Source organism: Eucalyptus grandis, chromosome 8, assembly GCF_016545825.1.
Source record: "Eucalyptus grandis isolate ANBG69807.140 chromosome 8, ASM1654582v1, whole genome shotgun sequence".
NCBI classification, from domain to species: domain Eukaryota; kingdom Viridiplantae; phylum Streptophyta; class Magnoliopsida; order Myrtales; family Myrtaceae; genus Eucalyptus; species Eucalyptus grandis.
Genome location: NC_052619.1, coordinates 66,058,853 through 66,077,791, shown reverse-complemented (window position 1 = coordinate 66,077,791; position 18,939 = coordinate 66,058,853). Strand labels below are relative to the sequence as shown.

Below are 18,939 nucleotides of genomic sequence, written 5' to 3'. Positions count from 1 at the left end.
GCCGAGCTGATCAATGATGGAGTCAACTGTGGCGTATCGCCGCTAAGGATAGCACCGTGAATGGTCAGAAACTGACCAGGGCATCATTGCGTGAGCCTTAGTATAGAGGCCCATGACTAATATTGAGACGGAAGCCACCAAATGGAAAATGCAGTCATACAGCTACAGAAGGCAGCTATTCTGGCAAGAGAAGCTTGGATATTCGAGATTCTGAAACGCAGAACCTTGAATAAATCTAGATTTGGCAGCAACATTAAATAATTAAAACAAAATAGCACAGATATTTTAACTTATCCCAGATATTTTAAAACAAAATAGCACAGAAATTCCCAGATATTTTAACTTATCCAGGGTTTTCACTGGCTTTGCTGTATGATGGACTATAATTGCACTGAAGACTAACCTGACTGGATAAATAAATACACCAGATCTTATATGTATATAATTTGATTTTAGTAGGACAGGTCAATGTCGAGAATTTACAACAGAATGCATTTCCTTGGAATCACGAACAACTCAATGATTGTGACCTCCAGGAAGCTGGGAGTTACACTGAAAGGAAAACGTGACAGATCTTCAGCTAACAGTTTGGCAACAAATTTCCTTCATGAGCATCTTTTTTATTTTGATCAACATAACAGAACTTGCAAAAGTTGTACAGCTTATAGATAAAACAAATGAAAAGATGGTCAAAACAAAACACACAGTAATATCGGTGAACTAAATCCAAACCTCAACTACAGTGCCCCAAACCAAAGGTGCTTCCTCATGCCCAACATCTAATTTCCATCTCTTGGAAAGTTTGAAATAAACTAACTATTTACAGGAAAAAATCTATAGGAAACTATCAAAATAAGGATATGCACTCTTCCTAGGTTCTCTGCTAGAATCCCTGGCTACCACATAGTACACACGGGGGAAAATCTCCACATCCTTTTTAGAGTTGTTCTAAACGAAAAGCAATTTAGTCTAACATCCTGGAGAAATTGGTAGACTCTAATCGCTCATTGCTAGTATTTGCAGATACAGTCCATGCTTATCCAACTCAAGCCAACTAAACTCAACACAAAATTTTATAAATGCTTTTGATCCCAACATCTAACTGTCCTTTCACTAGATGCAAAAGTCCATAACAAACAAGGCTGAATGACAAATTGTATGGTTAAGAAAAGGATCCCACATATATTGGCAATTGTCAAGAAGGCTTTTCAAGACAGATTCCCTTGAATTCAGATTTGCTACTAGGTACCATTAGGTGTTTCCCAGATCTCACGGAGCACACAGAAAAGTAAATGTCCAGTTAACAGTATGATTTTAATGTGAATGGTAATTCCAACTGATGGATTAATATTGAAAAAAAGAAAGCAGTGTTTCCAAATGAAGATCCTGGTAGATGCAAAATTGACGGACAAAGAATCTCACACAGCAACGGTAGTAGATATAAGAAGAACCTAAAGAAGCTACTAATCCTACACAGAAAAGAAAAAAACTGGCAAACTCATGTTCGGCATGCATAAGCTAGGGAACTTAAAGTCGCAGGTCCTCAACTTATATATACTATTATTATAAACAATTGAGAATGAGAGAATTGCTAGCTAGTTGCGGAAAGGAAATAAAGAACAAGAAATATTCAAACCTGGGAATGAGGCAACATGATCAGATCTTAGTGACTTTCAAAGATTCTACTGCTTTACGTGGTGGGCTGGTTCTGTACATTTAAAAAAGGGTAAGTCATCTCAATTCAGTTGTAAGTGTAATTAGAACCAAAAAAAAAAAAAAAAAAAAAAAGCAAATAGCCAGTTTCTTAAACTGATGCAAATTAAGCAAGGAAATCATTTAGGCTGAGATGTATGACCAAATTAAACATGGACAGGCAAGTTGCATTACTGCATAGAGCAAGGTTTACACCTGAGGCTTAAATGACCATCTCATTTATCATGTGACTAAAGATGATGATTAATACTACTGGTCAATTGAGACTCATTCTTTAAGATTGACAAGCCAAGCCCCAGCCCAATGGTGAATGATTCGAGAACCATCAACCTACATCACACGCAATAATACAAAGGATTGCTAAAGGAGAGGAAAGAGCCAAGATATCAGCCCTTAAGAACTCCTGAAGCATCAAACTCCTGTGCACCATTGATGGCAGAAGCATGAGCAGCACAATGTCACCAATGGTCTTTGGATGGTTGTTTAACAATCAGCAAAAATAACTAGCAGACAATAACTCTACTCCCCCATGGGAGGTTGTCACTGATGTCTACGACCTTCAAAGCTTACTACAGATTGATATATTTGCAAGTGAGATTATTGTCTTCAACATCCTTGAAGGACGTGCATTGTAAGAGCTGCTAATCAGCTCTCACAAGAAGTAAATTAGTGGGGACTAACTTAGCAACCTCTAACCTTTTTGATGTCCAGGATCTTCTATTTTTCTAATGGAGGCTTTTATATACAGCTAAGTGTACTAATATGATTCATGAATGAAAGACCCTTTTTCAAAAGGACTACTAGTTTTGTGGAAGGCTTACATGTCAACTGAATTTGAGCGGTGAACCGCTGTTAAAATCATTGATCCTTGTGTGCAAATTACGAGGACTACAGATGTAATATGCACCTTGACTTTGGAGTGTGATTGCCATTAGCACGTATCCCATGTGCCGTGGAACCACACAGCCTAGGATGTAAATGTGACAGCGATTGGTAAAGCAAAGGGAACAACAATTGTGCTGTGGGTTACTGAGAACTCAAGTCTGATGTGGAGTCAGAAGGATTTGTTATTTGACATATAAGTTCAAACTTCACACTCATTCCCAACTTAGTATTCCTAAGAGCAAGTGTCTACATGGACATACACCTGACAGTTGCATTAGGCTTCAACCGAGCCACAATTTTACCCTGGCAAATTGTCTCAATTTAGCTACTGCTGAAAAAAGGACTTGCATATATTGTATTTAAGTTATATATATTTGCATATTGTGTGCCCTAAAGCTACTATGATCAAAATGAATAGGCTTTGATTGAGGTGCCTCAAATTAGGGACCTACATATTATGCGCATCTTTGTGCCAATCTAACCTGATAACATGCCAACCATCCAAAAGCATGTGCTCCACCGGAGTTGATAAAGTGCTCAAAACATATTGAGATTTTATAATAACATATGGCCAAACCTGGCCTTCAAATCTCATGCCTTCATTTGTCTATCACTTCAAGTTTACAAAACTTAGACGTTATTTAAATGCTAAATTCCTTACCCAACAGCGTTAAGTAGTTTATCAAGTGAACTCACCTTAGACTGCAGAATCTTTTGGCTGTCAATAAAGTACTGATTGGGATGGTTGATGCCAGCATCACATGATGATCCATGAACAGCTTCAAATGTTAATGTACACGCCACCTGAATTCATGGGAAAAGAACATTCATGAGCAACACTTTGACGGTAAAGGGAAATAACAAGCACTAAAAAGCAAGTTATGGGGTGTGTTCTCAGACCTGATAATGTCGGTTTCGCACTTTGTCAATTATGTCATCCATTCCTCGATTACCTACTCCCATTCCACCAAGAGCAGCCCTTAGATTTTCTTCACTGTCACATACAATTGATGAACCAAGATCAATATGTATGGTTCAGTACAAATACTCTGTGTTATGTTTCAGAAGCAGCATAATGTCGTAAAATGGAGTCAGATGTTGCTCTATAGATATTACCATAAAGATGGATGCAATAGTGTTGGTTTAAAAAGCATATGATAAGTAATCTTTGAGGTTAACTACAGATTAAAATCCATACAAGCATATAAAACTTCAATTAAGGACCAGAGACAAATTCTTAAGTTATAGAAATAAGAAGAATTGTATATGTGATCTGGTAGTCAGAGCAAGTCTTTGCTGCACCTAGTGCAGGTGAGCCAAACTCATGCCACTTTAGAGCTGTTAGGTCCCACAAGGGGCCCACCTTATACGACAGGGAATATGAGTTGGGCTCACATGCACTGGAGCAGCCAAGATGTTCCTTGTTACTACACGCATCTCTTCATCTAACTCAAAATTGGATCAAGCAAGTAGACATTAATACAGCAATTGGATAGACAAGCCAGTAATTCTTATCCATTATTAGAGCATCAGCACAAACAAAATGTGGAGCTCCAGTATGACAGCTTTCTAGATGCCTCTACAACTTAGAATCATTGGAGTTGATCCAGTCAGGCAGTTCACATGTTTGTTCAACTGATGTAAACATCACTATCATATGACATGGTTGTTACTATGTAGTCTGTTCCTAGGCATAAGGAAATTTAATCATCAGTAGTCAAGATCAATTGTACAAACAATGAGACTGCAATCCTAATCCTGGAGGTCAGGAACATGTAACATGCCCAGTCAATACCCTCTCCTCCTTGCAAGAGTTGAGGAGGAAAAGAACAACTTGCATCATGAGCGAGGCCAAATAATTCAATTATCACCTTGTTGTTACCTAAACAAAAACATCCAGATTATTCTTCCAATGAATACAAAATATACGCCATAGGCACCTAACAGATTATTACCACATTTCAGCAAGGTTTTCAAGTTATGTAGGACTTGCCATCCAATATTCAGAATAACAGAAGGTTCCCAAGCATGGTCAAATGAGAGACCAAAATGTCTCTACTACCATCTTTGAGGCCACATCGATGTTTCACAAGATGAAGAGTAGGCAAGGACTTCGAAGAAATTCCTTGAGAAACAGAGAACTGTGATGCTATTTGGTGAACTTTAAAATAGTGATTAGGACTATCAGGTGGTAGGCACTAATTCCATGGCCTAAAATGATGTGACTCCAGAAAAATCAGTGTTTCCTTCTCCTTGCTCCTTGGCCTTGTTTATAAATTGACATATACATAACCTTACACATAGAGGTTGGCAGTTAAATTGTTTTGCCTTCACAAATGCTTTATGAAATATCATTAGCACTTGAATTGAACCTGAAATGTCGGAAAGGACACCCATGATGATCCCCAACACCAGGAGTTGATGAAATGACCTTTTGACAAGAAAACGGTGTGTAATCCTACAATAACAATAAGAAAAAAGATAATGATGTATTAAATTCACAGAAGCTAGGATATGCAAAGAGAATTTTGGTTTCACAATGCAATTTGTCGCATTGTTGTGGCAACTCCCAGAAAAGAATGACAAGTACAACATCTTGTAAATGGTTATCAAATAGGTCACTGCCATTTTTGCAAGGAAGGTGAGGGAAAAATAAAGAATGCTTACTGTTCTTTTCCCTTCTCTTCCATAATTGTGTCGTATGTTATAAGCATACTCTTTTCAAACCTTTCAGCGCCAACCTACAAGAAAATAATCCATCATAACTAAAAGCTGCAATATTTTAGCTGCCCACAACTAATGCATAAATACTGAGAACAATGCACCACAGAAAACATAAAGCCAAGTCTCTACTCAATTACAAACCATTTATATCAATGCTTAATTGTGAACCCAGTGGTCCCAAGAAAAAAGGCTGCTTTGAGGTGGTTTTTTCAATTGAATTAATTTGGATTAAAATTGGTATTAATGCCTAACTAGTCAGAAACACCTCCAGTGCCTTTCGCTCATTAAAAAGAGCTTATGGGGTCAAATTAGTTGCAAGATCTCCGTAAGTAAAGCAATACCTCTATGACCATCAGTGGATCAACCAAAATAAGAACAAAAACAACTCAAAATGAATCTGTGGCATGGCAAGCCGCAAGTCCATGAAGAAGAGTATTGTACTGAATTCAGTACTTACAAATCTTTGAGGTCCAAAGTAGGATATGTTTCAATTTAAGTATTGCTAAGGAGTGAGGTAATTCTAAGAGCAAGCAATATGGCAACCCTATAATGTTGGCTTATTAAAGAATGGATGTCTGCATGGATTGGATACATGAAACAGGTTTCATTACCCATGCCTTCGATCTTGCATTTGGGCCACCCACTTTCGCTTCGGCTGGTGTCTTAAAGGTCCATGAGTTATTGGGGATTCTAAGGCTTACAATACTATGTAGATGCACTTCATCATCATCATCACACAGAGAGAGAGAGAGAGAGAGAGAGAAGACAGAGAGATAGATGGATTTATAACAATCATATGACTCCTTTAATCCCAATTTCCTCTTGAACCAAGAATACACATTCATGAAGATCAAAGCATTAAAATTACACTAACAACGATGAGCAACAATTAATCCTAGTCACTTTCCAACAAAATGACAACTTTTCTTCATTAACTAGAATCCTAAAAAATATTGCATGTGATACAAGTCACCATACCTTCTGCAAGTACATCTGAACAGCAGCATCATATGCTCGCAACGTACATATAAAAGGACCGACACACACACATGCCTATGCACACTGGCAAATAGAGACACAAACTCAACATGTAAGGAGGACCCACACACACCAATCTATGTATGCAAAGTGATGCTACGGGTGGTTATCAACCTCTAAAATGTGCTTTACAACTTCCACGAAGACCTCAGAGTTAACATGGTTCATGTCGGCGAACAATAGAGGAATTCCCAAATTGGTTATTTAACAGTTAAAAAATCTGAAGAATATCAATATATCCATTTTCCACTTGCCATAAACAATGGCCATAGTGAACCACATATATGCTACCACTTTAGACCATTCTTTTTTTTAATTCAAATTAAATGCAAACTAGTGTGCACACATGCTCAAATGTCCGCTTGCATGACAAAATACCTTGCAGTATACCAGTGCACCTTTATCTAGTTATTAGCACACATCTAATCTCATAAAAGGCATGATCCCCTATAAGAAGCATGTATAGCAGTTTCTCATGCCAATAACAACATGCGCCTGTGAAGAGAAGTGGCATTAGCTTAACAGATGACCAATAATTTCTTATCTTTTCACCCTTAGCCTTTTCTTCTTCAATAGAGGAAAGCGGGAGAAAAATAACACTGCACGGGACTTTGTAAACATAAGTACTAAAGGAAAAGATCTCAGATGACCAGAACACTTGAGAAGCTAATGTCTGATGGAAAAATAATAAACCGACTTACCTTCTGGGAGAATTCAGCTCTCCAGAATGCAAGTGCATCATCCAGCTTCAAGCCAACTCCCTGTATACAGACAGACAAACTTGAGAGAGGAAAAAGGACTACTGACTAATGGCTAGAAAAACATGTCAGTCATCCAATTACACATAAATATCTCAGAATCATCATCTTAATCACATTAACTTTAGCAGATATTCGGTATCTGTCAGTGCTTTTCTTTTTTCTTTTTACATGTACAAATTGCAGAAATTTTGCTACATTTAACTGCTAATTGCATCAAATGTGGAATGAATTCATCCTTTCTCGCAATTTGGCAAAATAATCCATGGAGACCATTTAATAATAATGTTAAATCATGCGATTATAACCAGATTTTCCAATACAACAAAAGAAAAGTTGTGAGAAACATGTGATTGATATAATAAACAATACAAGGAAATAAATTGGACACTAGATTTACACAATTTGGCCAGTGAGACTTATTCCATGAGGAGAGTGCACAAGATTCCACTCTAGATTAAGCAGTAAAACCAAGATTACAACCATACTCGAGTGACTTAAACTTTTTCCCAAGCCCGAATTATATAACTCATAGTGTTTAGCCATATAATTCCTTGCAAGACAATCTCTCAATCTCACAAAGGAATTCTCAAATCTTACCACAATATTCATTGGCTTAACCATTCAAGTCTCTTAGATGCTGTTTATGAAAAATACCCACTTTTCATAAATATAGTATTTGGATTCATAATAGCAAATCCTTTTAGTTAAACAACTCTAATCAGGAAACCTACTTGGTTCATTTTTCCATTAGGAGCTCAAACTCAAGACATATTTAAAATAGAAGTATTCATAGAATGTCAAGATATAACAATTAACATGTCAACTGACAACTTTAATTCTTAAAGCAAATTTAAAATGATTTTCATGCATCGCAACAACTGTCCACATTTCTACATATTGAGATATGATAAGACACAGAGCTTCAGATAACCATAAAACGCCATAGTATAATTAACCTTGAGAAAAGACCTAATTGCATCCTCCTCCATGCTTTAAATGATGGTCCTCTTTCAACTGCAATTTAGAGCAAAAACAGGAATCAAGGGAGACGAAGAACAGGGGAAAAAGTTGTGATGCAGCAGCAGAGTAGAGAGCTTTGCTTTAGAATTATAACACGGACCTTATCATAGAGGTGACGCATACAAAGAGGGAAGGAACTCTTAGCCAAGTGATCTATATCTTTCAGTGATATTTCAGCAGATTCCCTTGGCTGAATATGCACTTTGTCTAAGTCAGCACATAAGAAATTCTAAAATGAAAATTAAAAGAAGGTGGTTCAAATAAAGGTATAAATACCTGTGAATAATCAGGACCCAAGTAGCTCGTTGACAAAACTTCAACAATCTAAATGTTATGAAAAAAAAAAAAATAGTGAAAAGGTCTGAGGCCATGCATAAAATACATAGCATTGTTACTTTTTTTACTCAGTAAAGGATTGTTACTTCTGGGCAACACTTACAGGGGTCAAGCGATCTTTCTCTTGTTCTTTGATAGACGAGGTCCATTTCCTGCAGGCAAAAGTAGAATTTGACAGAGTCAGCAAGCAGGCAATTTCACCATGTCTCCTTACCAAGTAACAAGCAGGCAGCAGCATCTAACAATATACAGAAACTGTCATTCACCAAATATCAGAAAGAATGAGATTAAAACACACCATGAAATCTCCATCATTTTCATTTCCTATTTCAGTAAAAAAAAATGCACTATCTCTTAGATTTCAGATAGCTTTTATCTTTATGGACGTCTTGTTAGAGGGTACCAAGATGATTATTTTATAGGGAGAGTGATGGTATTGAAAAATTATATCAATAGAAACATCTCTTTTGGGTAAAACCACAGAAAGGCTCAGCATGCAAAGCCTTTGCAGCCAATTTGTTGCATCTGATAAATGCCCTAGCTACATGCAACCTCTTTCTTGGTTTTATGCATCAACTACCCTTAATGTTGTCTTTGAGACTAATGATTGGCTAAAAAGTAGATACCAAAATATGGCAAGCTTAACCATGACGGATGAAATTACCTGTTTGTCAGGATGAGCGCCTTTGACAGAAAACTACGGAACTGTGTGACAACAAGCGAGACCACCTGAGGAGAAAAATAACATCATAGAGCCATCAAGCAACCAAACCGAGTTGACAGTGATATGACATGTCAAAAATTGAAGACATTATGTGTCACCTGATTCATAGCCACATAAGCATTTCCTCGATGAATATACACCCTGCGGCCAGCTACAAGTTCTGGAACATCTTCAAAAGGTACCTTCATCAGGTTGAGACAAAGGTAAGTAAAGCAGCCAATCACAGCAGCCAATATGGTCTCGCTGACCAAACTCAAGATGCTCAATAAAGACACTCATCCTTTCATAGATGTGTAGAACTTGATTCAATGAATCATTTGTAGCACATTCAATCGAAGATCTCCAAAACAAGTATCTAGCTAAACTAAAATATTGTAGTGATATCAAACTGAGTAAATCGCAAGTAACCAGAACTTCATTAGAAAGAAACATAGACGAAGTGAAGTTAGATTAACCTCACCTTGTAAAATATAGCATCCGCTGCAACAGAGAAAGGTCAAACAAATTTGATTAGAGTTTGAACAAGTAAGAAATCTGTTATACATGATTAATAGCTACAGATCAATGACTTGGGCTGGAACTTGTGAGTTACAGAAGATGAGATGGAATATCCTCAAATTCACCCAGGCTTTTCTCTTTGAATTTGGCCATTCCTCACTTTACTGGAGACCGAACAGGCATGTTACAAGGACATCATGAGGCAAGCCTTTAGCGAATAAGAAAATCTAAAAGATTTCTCCAGAGACATTCTTTTCTGAAGGCATTGCTGCATTATGACTGACACATGATTTGTAGCCTGGGTATTTAACTCAAGGAAAAATGTTAACAAACAGTAATTTATCGAAATTATAGCACCTGTTAGCAGAGGCTGACCAATGGAACGTGCAACCTGGCCCAATTTATCCTTTACACTCTGCAGGACAACAGACCAGTAAAACTTTAACAGCCTTTCTGGAAGGTTCAAGCAAGTAAATACATTATGGCAAATAAGGGTTCGTTCAACTTCTAGGTTTCCAGTCAAGCAATACGAGCACGAAAACTGGAGTATCAAAACTTGCAATTCATTAACTCTCTCTCTTGTCATAATCCAACCTTGTAAAAGGGTATTTTCCTACCTCAAATTCTGCAGTATTAACTGCCTTGTAGGGGAGGTTGAAATCAGCCATAAGTGCTCTCTGAAAGGAATTAGCATGGGATGCAATTAGTCAGTTCCCCTGCTTCAGCACCTAAAGGTATGGTGATGCACAAAAAGATCAGTTTCTACCTGAGCTTCTGCACTTTCACGCTTGAAACGGTATCTGAAGAGCATCGTCTCCATCGAGAGAAACCACTTCCGCAAATCCTCACTAGGAGAAAAAACCATCGAATCGAAGTCAAACACGACCGAATCAATCGCATAAATTAGGCAACTAGCGCAGCACGGCGGAATCATACGTTCTACAGTACACGAGACGCAGGACGAAATGAGAGATGACGTCCTTGTTGACAGCCTCCGATGGCTTAGGATGGCTCATGTGCGTTTTCAACAGTTCATCAACCTATAAAACTCCAAACCGATAAGCAATCGTAATCACACGATACCATGGAAAACGAACTCTGTCTATACAATTTCCCCCCCGCCTTACCAGGTTTTTCATCTCCTCAGGCTTCTTTCCTCGGGACAATCCATCGGAGATCGCCTTGAGAACTGCGTCACACACCGATTCAATACCAAATTCGTTGCGAATACGCTCGAGAAAGAAAAGAAAAAAGCCATCGATTACGAATGGAATCTTCCGACCAGTTCTACTCCCTAAGCAGCCGGCGGCGGCATCGGAAGGCGAGATTCCCGGAGAAACGAGAGCCGGATTCACAGAGAGAGAGAGAGAGAGGAGTACCTCGGAGGCGATCGACGGCGAAGGCCTCGAAGTCCTCGAGCCTGACCTCGAGCGGCGGCGCCGAGCGGTAGAGAGGCAGCGTGGAGGCGGCGCCGGCGACGGCGACGGCGACGGCGTCGTTCTGGTGGTTAACCCTGCGCGTCCCAAGGCTCTGCATCTCTCTCTCTCTCTCTCTCTCTCTCTCTCGTCCTGGATCTCTTCTTCTCTTCTCTTTCTCTGCTTGCTCTAGATTAGCGCGCGCCAAGCAGTGCAAAAAGCGGGAAAAATGGCGGGAGATGACGCCGTCATCGGCGCCCGACGCCGAGCCGCTCGCTCGGGGGGGCCGGGGGCTCGGCTCGGCGCGGAGAGCGAGGTGGGCTTTTTCTGGGGGCCCACCTGTTATCATGGACCTGTCGTCGCATCCATGGGCTCGAACGATACGATTTGTTGGCTGGGCCCATCTGACGGACCGGTCCGGTTCAAATTTAGAATTTTCGGTTTGAGGTCCGACGGTTCGGAACCGACCCGCTCAAGACAGTAATGGCACCACTAACTTATCTAAATAATCGATTTATCTCGTAACGTGGTTTTAACAGGTTGATGATATTCGAGCATACACTAAAGGAATTCATCGTGTCGATTAAATCGGTTTTATAAAGTAATCTCCATGTATTGAGGATAATCCTTTGGGATACACATAAATTAACGATTAATACCATAATAAACTCTAAACTAGTACATATATAATAAATTTACTTATAACTAATTTTTTTATCATAAAAAATTTCAAAATTAATACATATATGATAAATTTATTCTTTGTTAGTTTTCATTAAGTTAAAATAATACTACGAAATAAAATAATATATTTATAACAAATGGATGGCAAAACTCCAAACTAACACACCTGTCAACTGTCACGATGGAATAGTAAATTTATCACAAGTGCCAGTTTTAGATAGAATTATTACAAGTGTATGAGTTTTGAGTTTTTTGTGGCGTTAACCCCACAGATTAATCATCGCCTTATGCAGCAATCCCTCGTCCTGCACAAGCTAAGTAATGAGTTTGCGCTTCTAGCGCTCTCGAGAATCAAGAGAACAAACTAGCACATGAATAAGTAACATTTTCAGACATTCATAAGCACAGTCGGAAGCGATCATCGTCACCAACCATTCGCATGCTATATTTAAGAAGCAGGTCTCAAGAGGGGAGGGAGGGTCCCCCCTCTTTTCTTATTCTCGACAGTTCCCCACTCAAAGGCTCTTCGTATATCACTCGCACACTACCAGCAACATAACAAATAATAAGTGCATAAAAAGGACCGCTACAAGCTCGGAACACAAGTCGCCGCGCCGTCGTCGCCGTCGACGTCTTCGCGCTCCGGTCGTCCGACGGCTTCTGTCATCCGCTTCTCAGAGCTCCAGCACCAGATCTGCATTCACCACAGTATCGACGAAAGAGCTTAGTTCTCTGTCGGGAGTTGCGAAAGAGTCTGAGAAAGTCTTTGTATTATATGCCAATGAGTTCGAAGAGAAGCATTGGATTTTCTTTTGCGTACCGGTAGATATTCGAATGACTTAGGAAGTATTAAAAAAAATTGTCGGTGAAATAAATTATTGATCACCTAATTTCTGCTAATTTATTAGTTATCAACACTTACGAAATTACCAAATCTTATTGACGGTTTACAAATTACGTTAATTTATTGTATCTTTTGTTAATTTTTATCTGTCTCTTTTACTAACGTCTTAAATTTGTTTATGTGAACTTATCAATTTTTGTTTGACCAACCTACCGGGTTTTTTGCAATTAAATTACTAATTAATTATGTTGCCAGCTCTATTTGGATTTTTTAATTTACCAAATTTTGGCATATTTTATTAATTTTTATTTGTCGTTCTTACAAATACATTAAGTTTATCACATCTTATAAGAATTTACTGACCCTTATTTATATGAATCATCAGCCTTTTCATGGTTGCTAACAAGCTTGTCCCATCTAACTTGCTCACTAATTTTTCCTATCGAGTTACCAACTTTTCTTTGGCTTGCTTACTAACTCATCAGATTTACCAACTCCTTTTAAAAATTGACTAACTTAGCAGCTTTCTTTCAATTAAGTTAGCAACTTATTTTGGCTTACCAACTCTTTTTTAAATCATCTTCCAGTTCTTATTACTTTTAAGCTTACCATTTTTTTTTATTGAGGTATCACTTTTATTTACCTTCCTAACCTTTTAAATTTACCAACCCTAATGGTAATTAGAGTAAATACCAACTTTTTCTCTAATTATGCTAACTATTACATAAAGTAACAAACATTTATTTGAAGTTAGCAACTTTTTTCGATTAAGTTACCAACTTATTTTTTATTATCAACTCTTACTTGAGTTGCTTACATATTCTTATTTGTTATTTTTAAGCTTACCAATATTTGTATTATCACTTTTATTTACCACTAATTTGAGTAATTTAGTAACTTTTCTTCAATTAAAATACCAACTTATTTTGGTTGTCAATTCTTGTTCGAGTTGCTTACTAATTCTTATATGTTATTTTTAAGCTTAATAGTTTTCCTATTGAATTATCTCTTTTTATTTGGCCAGCTAACTTTTTCAATATACATATTTTACAATTGCTCTACCAAGTATGCTAAGCTCTAAGACTTTTGGTAAATTATTCGTGAAGTTACATTTACATTCATACGATGACTTTTCAAAATAATATGAAGAATTTTGGCAATTTAAGTGTTGTTTTAAGGAGTTAGGAAAAAGGAGTAAGATATACATGATATTGGGAAAAGGAAATAAAATATTTACTTTTTCTTTTTCCAGAAAAAAAAAAAGAGAAAAATATACTCTAGGAAAAATTATTTATTTTGTTATAAATATGAATATGGTGGATAAATTATTTAATTTTAATTTATGGCAAAAAGAGAAAAAAATATTCTAATTCATTCAAAGAAATAGAAAATTTGGTTTTTAATGACTAAAGTTAAATAGGAAAAAGGGAAAAATTACTAAACTAATCATAAACTTATTGAACTAATACCGATTTAATCATAAACTTTCTAATTTTACTAATTTAGTCCTAAATATTTGAGCAAAGTTCCAATGCAATCATTCTAGTCAATTTTCGCTGAAAATCACTGATATGATCGTTTAGTCATCATTGTTATCCTATAGTGACTTGCCACGAAAATTAACTTAAAGAATTACATTGGAATTTCGTGCAAAAATTTAGTACTAAATTGGTAAAATTGAAAAGTTTATGGAATTGACTTTTGTACAATGGATATAAGATTGATTGGGCAATTACATTAGGATAAAAGCGTTCTTTATAAATGATGCGAGTCTCATTACTTTTGACAACTTAATCAATTAATTTTAATATCTAAATAATTCCATTGATGGTGGAATCCGGACCGGAGCTAATAATTTAATAAGAAACTACCGACCTTTTTTTTCCAACTTACCAATTCTTCTCCTATTAAATTACCAACCACGATTTAGCTGCTTTGTTTGATCTTTTAAATTTTAGCAATTGTCTAATTTATCGAGTTACGACTTTTTTTTGCCTTGGTTATCAATGTTCTTTACAATTAAGTTGCCAACTAGTTTTGAACTCATTTTGATTTTATTTTTTTTATCTTACTCTAACTTTTAATGTCACTTTTAGACTTTTGCCCTATCTCTATCTCAACAAAGTATGAGAGTCGAACCGCACACCTAAAATCAAAAGTCCTTACCCTAATCCCTAAGAAGGTAAATAATTGAACTCCCCACCTTTCCCTTCTCATGTGGGAAGGGTAGTCATTGAGTTTAACCCCCAAGTGGTTGAACTCATTTTGAGTTAATTACCTATATCTACGTGGGTTTTCTTTATTTATTATCAATTACCAAATTCTCTCACAAAAGAATTCCCTCATCTTTTAAGGTTATTATCATCAAACACTTCAAACTGTTACACCTTTAACAAATTTATCCAAAACTAATTAATTTTATGTAATTATCAACCTCTACTTGGCAATACCAATCACTAACTTTTACTACCTTCTTGCCGAAGTCCCAAACTCACTACTATCATACGTAATTATCAGCATCTATTCGGTTGACTTGTCGAATTTTTTTCATTTCCGATTAAAGTATACCATGGAAAAGTTGGTAAACAAGAAAAAGACCCACAAAAAAAAAAAAGTTTGTAAACTAATTCAAATAAGAGTTAGCAACCTAAAGGGTCAAAATTAATTGACAACTTAACTGGAAAAAAGTTGATGAATCAATTAAATTGAAATTAGTAATTTCACATGCGAGGTGGTAAATTACTAAATTTACGTGAGTTTACTGAAATTTCCTAAAATAGAAAAACATTAGTATCTACAGAACGAAAGATGGGTAGGATGAGCACGGCACACGCAACTTACAGTCCGCATCGGTCTTGATCCAGCACTCCCTGTTCCCGTTGGATTCGTCCCCGGTGACCAGAATCCGGGCGCGATTGGACTGGCTCCTGAGGCGCCGGATCTTCTCCTTCAGGAGGATCTTCTCGGGGACTATCACGATGTCTTCTTCAGGAAGGACCTGGTTCCCGACGTTGTGCCCGTGGCCCCTCGTCGCTTTCTTCTTGACTTCGATCTTCTGCTGCTCGTAGGACTTCTTTGCCGCGGATGAGTTTTCAGGGTGGACTTTCTTGTGGAACATATGCAGGATCTGCACAGTACACGGCAGGTGCAGCTACCTGAGTTAAGCTTTCTCAAGAATTCAGCAATTCTGTATGCTTCAGGAGTACATGAGAGAACCATCTTTATTTCAGCCAGCAAGCATAGAGAAGGACTCTAGGAGATCATTAAACCTTTTGGACATCCCATAGACGGTGTAGATACGGCGCGTCAATTGCAGATTGCCATATGTATGCTCATCTATACTTGGATCGGCCTGTGTTATCCGGTGAAGGACAACAGCCATGTATTCCTTTGCTTGGCAAGCAGGACAGTTTCTATTGCTATTTTGGGATCTATTCCTATGTTCACATTCGCGAGTGGATACACTAAAGGTGATGACTTGATATTATAAACGCTTACCTTGTGTAGCTTAGTCTCAGCCGAACCAGAATCGGAACTCGTCCCTGCATCAAAAGAGGAGCTCCGGGCTGCAGGATTAGCTTGCAGGGCCTTCTTTTTCAGCTTCTTCTTCACGAAATGCACCATTGAACTGTCCCAATCCTTTTTGCCATAGCCGAACTCCTCCTCGGTCATCTTGGTCTTCTGGAACAGCTCCCCAAGCGACGTCCTGTGCTCCTTCTTATCCACTTTAGGTGCTTCCAGCACTTCTACCGCCGAGCCGAACAAATAGCCCTGAAGCGGGCACACAGCACTCCCATTGCTTGAATTGGTCTCTTGTGCCTCCACCTTCCCGCCGAGCGTGATGGTGCTCACGTGGCTGCTCCTCCCCGTGCTAACATGGCTGTTCCTCCCGGATGACTGGTTTCCCCACTCATCCTTGTTCGCCTCAGCCGCGAGCACCTTCTCCAGCTCTTCATTGATCAGCTTCAGATCGTTCTCGGTCACCTCAGTCTCTTTCTCGGTTATGTTCTCGAGAGAGTAGGAGAAAGTCGGAGTTGCAGGATCATGGCCGAGAGCGGGCTCAGAACCGAGGGTGCCGATCGCCAGGAAACCATGGAAAAGGTCAGTTATCTCAGCAGCTAGTGGCTCTTCTTTGTAGTGTTCATCGTCCTGCGAAATGGCCGATTCCAAGCAGGCAAAGGACTTTCTGAGGACTTCGCGCTGCGACTGCTTGAGGTGCTCGGCACCGCAGCTTCGCCTTTGAGAGAATTTCTGATCATCTGGACATGGCTGTCCTGAAAGACAATTAGACGGATAATGCGGCGTGATACAGCTGAAAGAACAAGCGTATACTAGCGAGAGTTTGTAAGTGGGAAAGGCACATCTATGTTGGTTGGTCTTTGGTTTTCACGAGATCGAGAGAAAACTCTCATAGACAACAAGTTCTCTTAATCCACGATCTCGGCCTTTCAAATAGCGGTTAATTACTGTGGCATTGCCATAAGAAGTAGCGCATCGCATCGACGATGTCATCCTTATCAGAGCCTTCCTTAGAGTACGATTTTCGTACACCCTATCTAAAGTCAATTCTTGCGACACGTTCTTTTGTTTACGAGATCAGTACTTGGTAAATCCAACGATGTTCGACTGAGCTAGACACATTGTATCCGAATCCGCACCTACATAGTCCAATCCGTAGATGAGCCCACTTCAGAGAAACAGAGAACTCACGTGCCCGGACTTACCTGCGGTGGCGCCAAAATCCTTGAGCGGCTCGTGGCCGTTTTGCCGTAACTTGCGGTGCATCCAACCGAGTAACTGCAGACACCGGAACAGAACATTCAATCCATCGATCGTTGGGGACCTAACACAATCATTAACATCGGAAGCGGGGCTTTACCTTCATCTTCGATCGTCCAGCAAAGGCTCTCGGTTCTCGATCGCTCCGGTGATGCGAGAATAGTGCTTGCAATGAACTTTTTCCAAACGATAAAATATTTAATAGCGGTCCGCTAATGTTCCAAGAAAGAGATGGATGGAACGAAACACGCAGAAGATAAGAAATCCTGGGGTGGTTGTAATTCAACTTGTCAGGGTAGCAAACAGCAAATCATGTGGCGAAATGGGAGGAGGTGGGGGTCCTGAAGCTCCCAAGTTGAGCGATTCAACACGGTCTAGAAGCCATCTTGCGTATTGTCCATTTCCTTAGGTTGTTTTGCGATTTCACTTTCCGCCATTTCCTCGCTGCTTTTGTTGGTTTCGTTTGGTGTTAACCAGGTCGCGCGCACATACAGCGCGAGCGCACAGAGACCATCAATCAGTCTTAGTACTTTCGCTTGGCATGACGTTGGCTTCATGGTGCGAGGCAAACAAAGGTATGTTTCGCATCGCCATAAGCTTTTGTGCGCCTCAGGTTATGATGTGCTAGTACAAGAATAGCATGTGCCGAAACAGAAGAAGCGACTCACATTATGCTAAACCCGGGGACAAGGTCTTTCTTGCGAGTTTGAGCCGTCGGGTGTCGGATGTGTGTCTGATCTTGCTTAGCTCGGGCTTGAGCTATCGCGGCGGTAGATAAGTCTCGATCAACTTTGAACTGAAATGACGCGTACTAGAGCCATCCGGGGGCGGATACACCGTGACCAAATGTTGTGTTGGTGGTAGAGGGCTGCCTATTGGGTATCGAAGCCAAGATGGGATTGCTCGGCGTAAGATATGGAGTTGATCTTACATTGCATAAGCAAAGATCGTTGCATTGATAAATAAGTCCGGCGCAACCTCAGTTAGTACAACTCGTTTTTAAACGCAACTTCCAATATTTGCTTGTCTACTAGGTTTCAATTTTACCGAAACAATTTCATAAAAACCCATGCATACATTTAAGTTGCACAATATACACTAGCACCACACATGACTACAGATTGAGAAAATGTAATTTGCGCTAGTGGAAATGATTGGCAAGTAATCGATGAATCTCTTAAATTCTATATTTAAATTCAATATATTTTCAATTATTCCATAAACAGACTCAAATTCAACATAAGTGTCAACAACTATTCCAACAGCTCAGTACTAAGCGTGGACATATTTAATTGGTGAACTCGAGATCTCTAACTCTAATATCATATGAGATTTTGTAAAACTACTATCAACTGTTCCAAAAACTTAAGTTGTTAAATGAATGCGTGATTTAATATTTAATTATTCTAATAGATAACTATATGATATCATGAGAAAATGTTAAATCAATCGATCATACAAACCCTAGTTACACAGAACTTCATGTAGCATCATTGCACGAACACACCATTTGTTTGG

General features: G+C 38.7%; 2 protein-coding genes across 2 annotated transcripts; both read right to left on the bottom strand.

Annotated features, from left to right (window-relative positions):
- Positions 1–258: 258 nt before the first annotated feature.
- On the bottom strand, positions 259–11,281 carry LOC104415662 (probable DNA primase large subunit). Its single transcript, XM_039299320.1, is given in 22 exon segments — positions 259–552; positions 1,637–1,708; positions 3,295–3,402; positions 3,499–3,592; positions 4,971–5,056; positions 5,266–5,321; positions 5,324–5,339; positions 7,062–7,140; positions 8,078–8,102; positions 8,105–8,135; positions 8,242–8,331; positions 8,418–8,465; positions 8,581–8,629; positions 9,142–9,206; positions 9,300–9,383; positions 9,662–9,681; positions 10,057–10,114; positions 10,317–10,376; positions 10,466–10,547; positions 10,636–10,739; positions 10,827–10,888; positions 11,079–11,281. Coding segments are annotated over 21 exon segments (1,392 nt in total). The 5' UTR covers positions 11,236–11,281; the 3' UTR covers positions 259–552; positions 1,637–1,690.
- A 941-nt stretch (positions 11,282–12,222) lies between these two features.
- Positions 12,223–17,707, bottom strand: LOC104417743 (protein LAZY 1). Its single transcript, XM_018860067.2, has 5 exons — positions 17,522–17,707; positions 17,367–17,439; positions 16,141–16,916; positions 15,484–15,769; positions 12,223–12,492 (listed from the first exon to the last, which is right to left on the bottom strand). Exons 1-5 carry the CDS (start codon positions 17,525–17,527, stop codon positions 12,473–12,475), a joined length of 1,161 nt encoding a protein of 386 aa, XP_018715612.2. The 5' UTR covers positions 17,528–17,707; the 3' UTR covers positions 12,223–12,472.
- Positions 17,708–18,939: the final 1,232 nt, after the last annotated feature.

What these genes read in the sequence shown, in the direction of transcription:
- LOC104417743 (XM_018860067.2), bottom strand. An exon ending in CTGAGACTAAGCTACACAAG is followed by an intron (nt 15,770 to 16,140) that starts GTAAGCGTTTAT and finishes TGTACTGTGCAG; the next exon opens with ATCCTGCATATGTTCCACAA. An exon ending in GATCAAGACCGATGCGGACT is followed by an intron (nt 12,493 to 15,483) that starts GTAAGTTGCGTG and finishes TGGTGAATGCAG; the next exon opens with ATCTGGTGCTGGAGCTCTGA.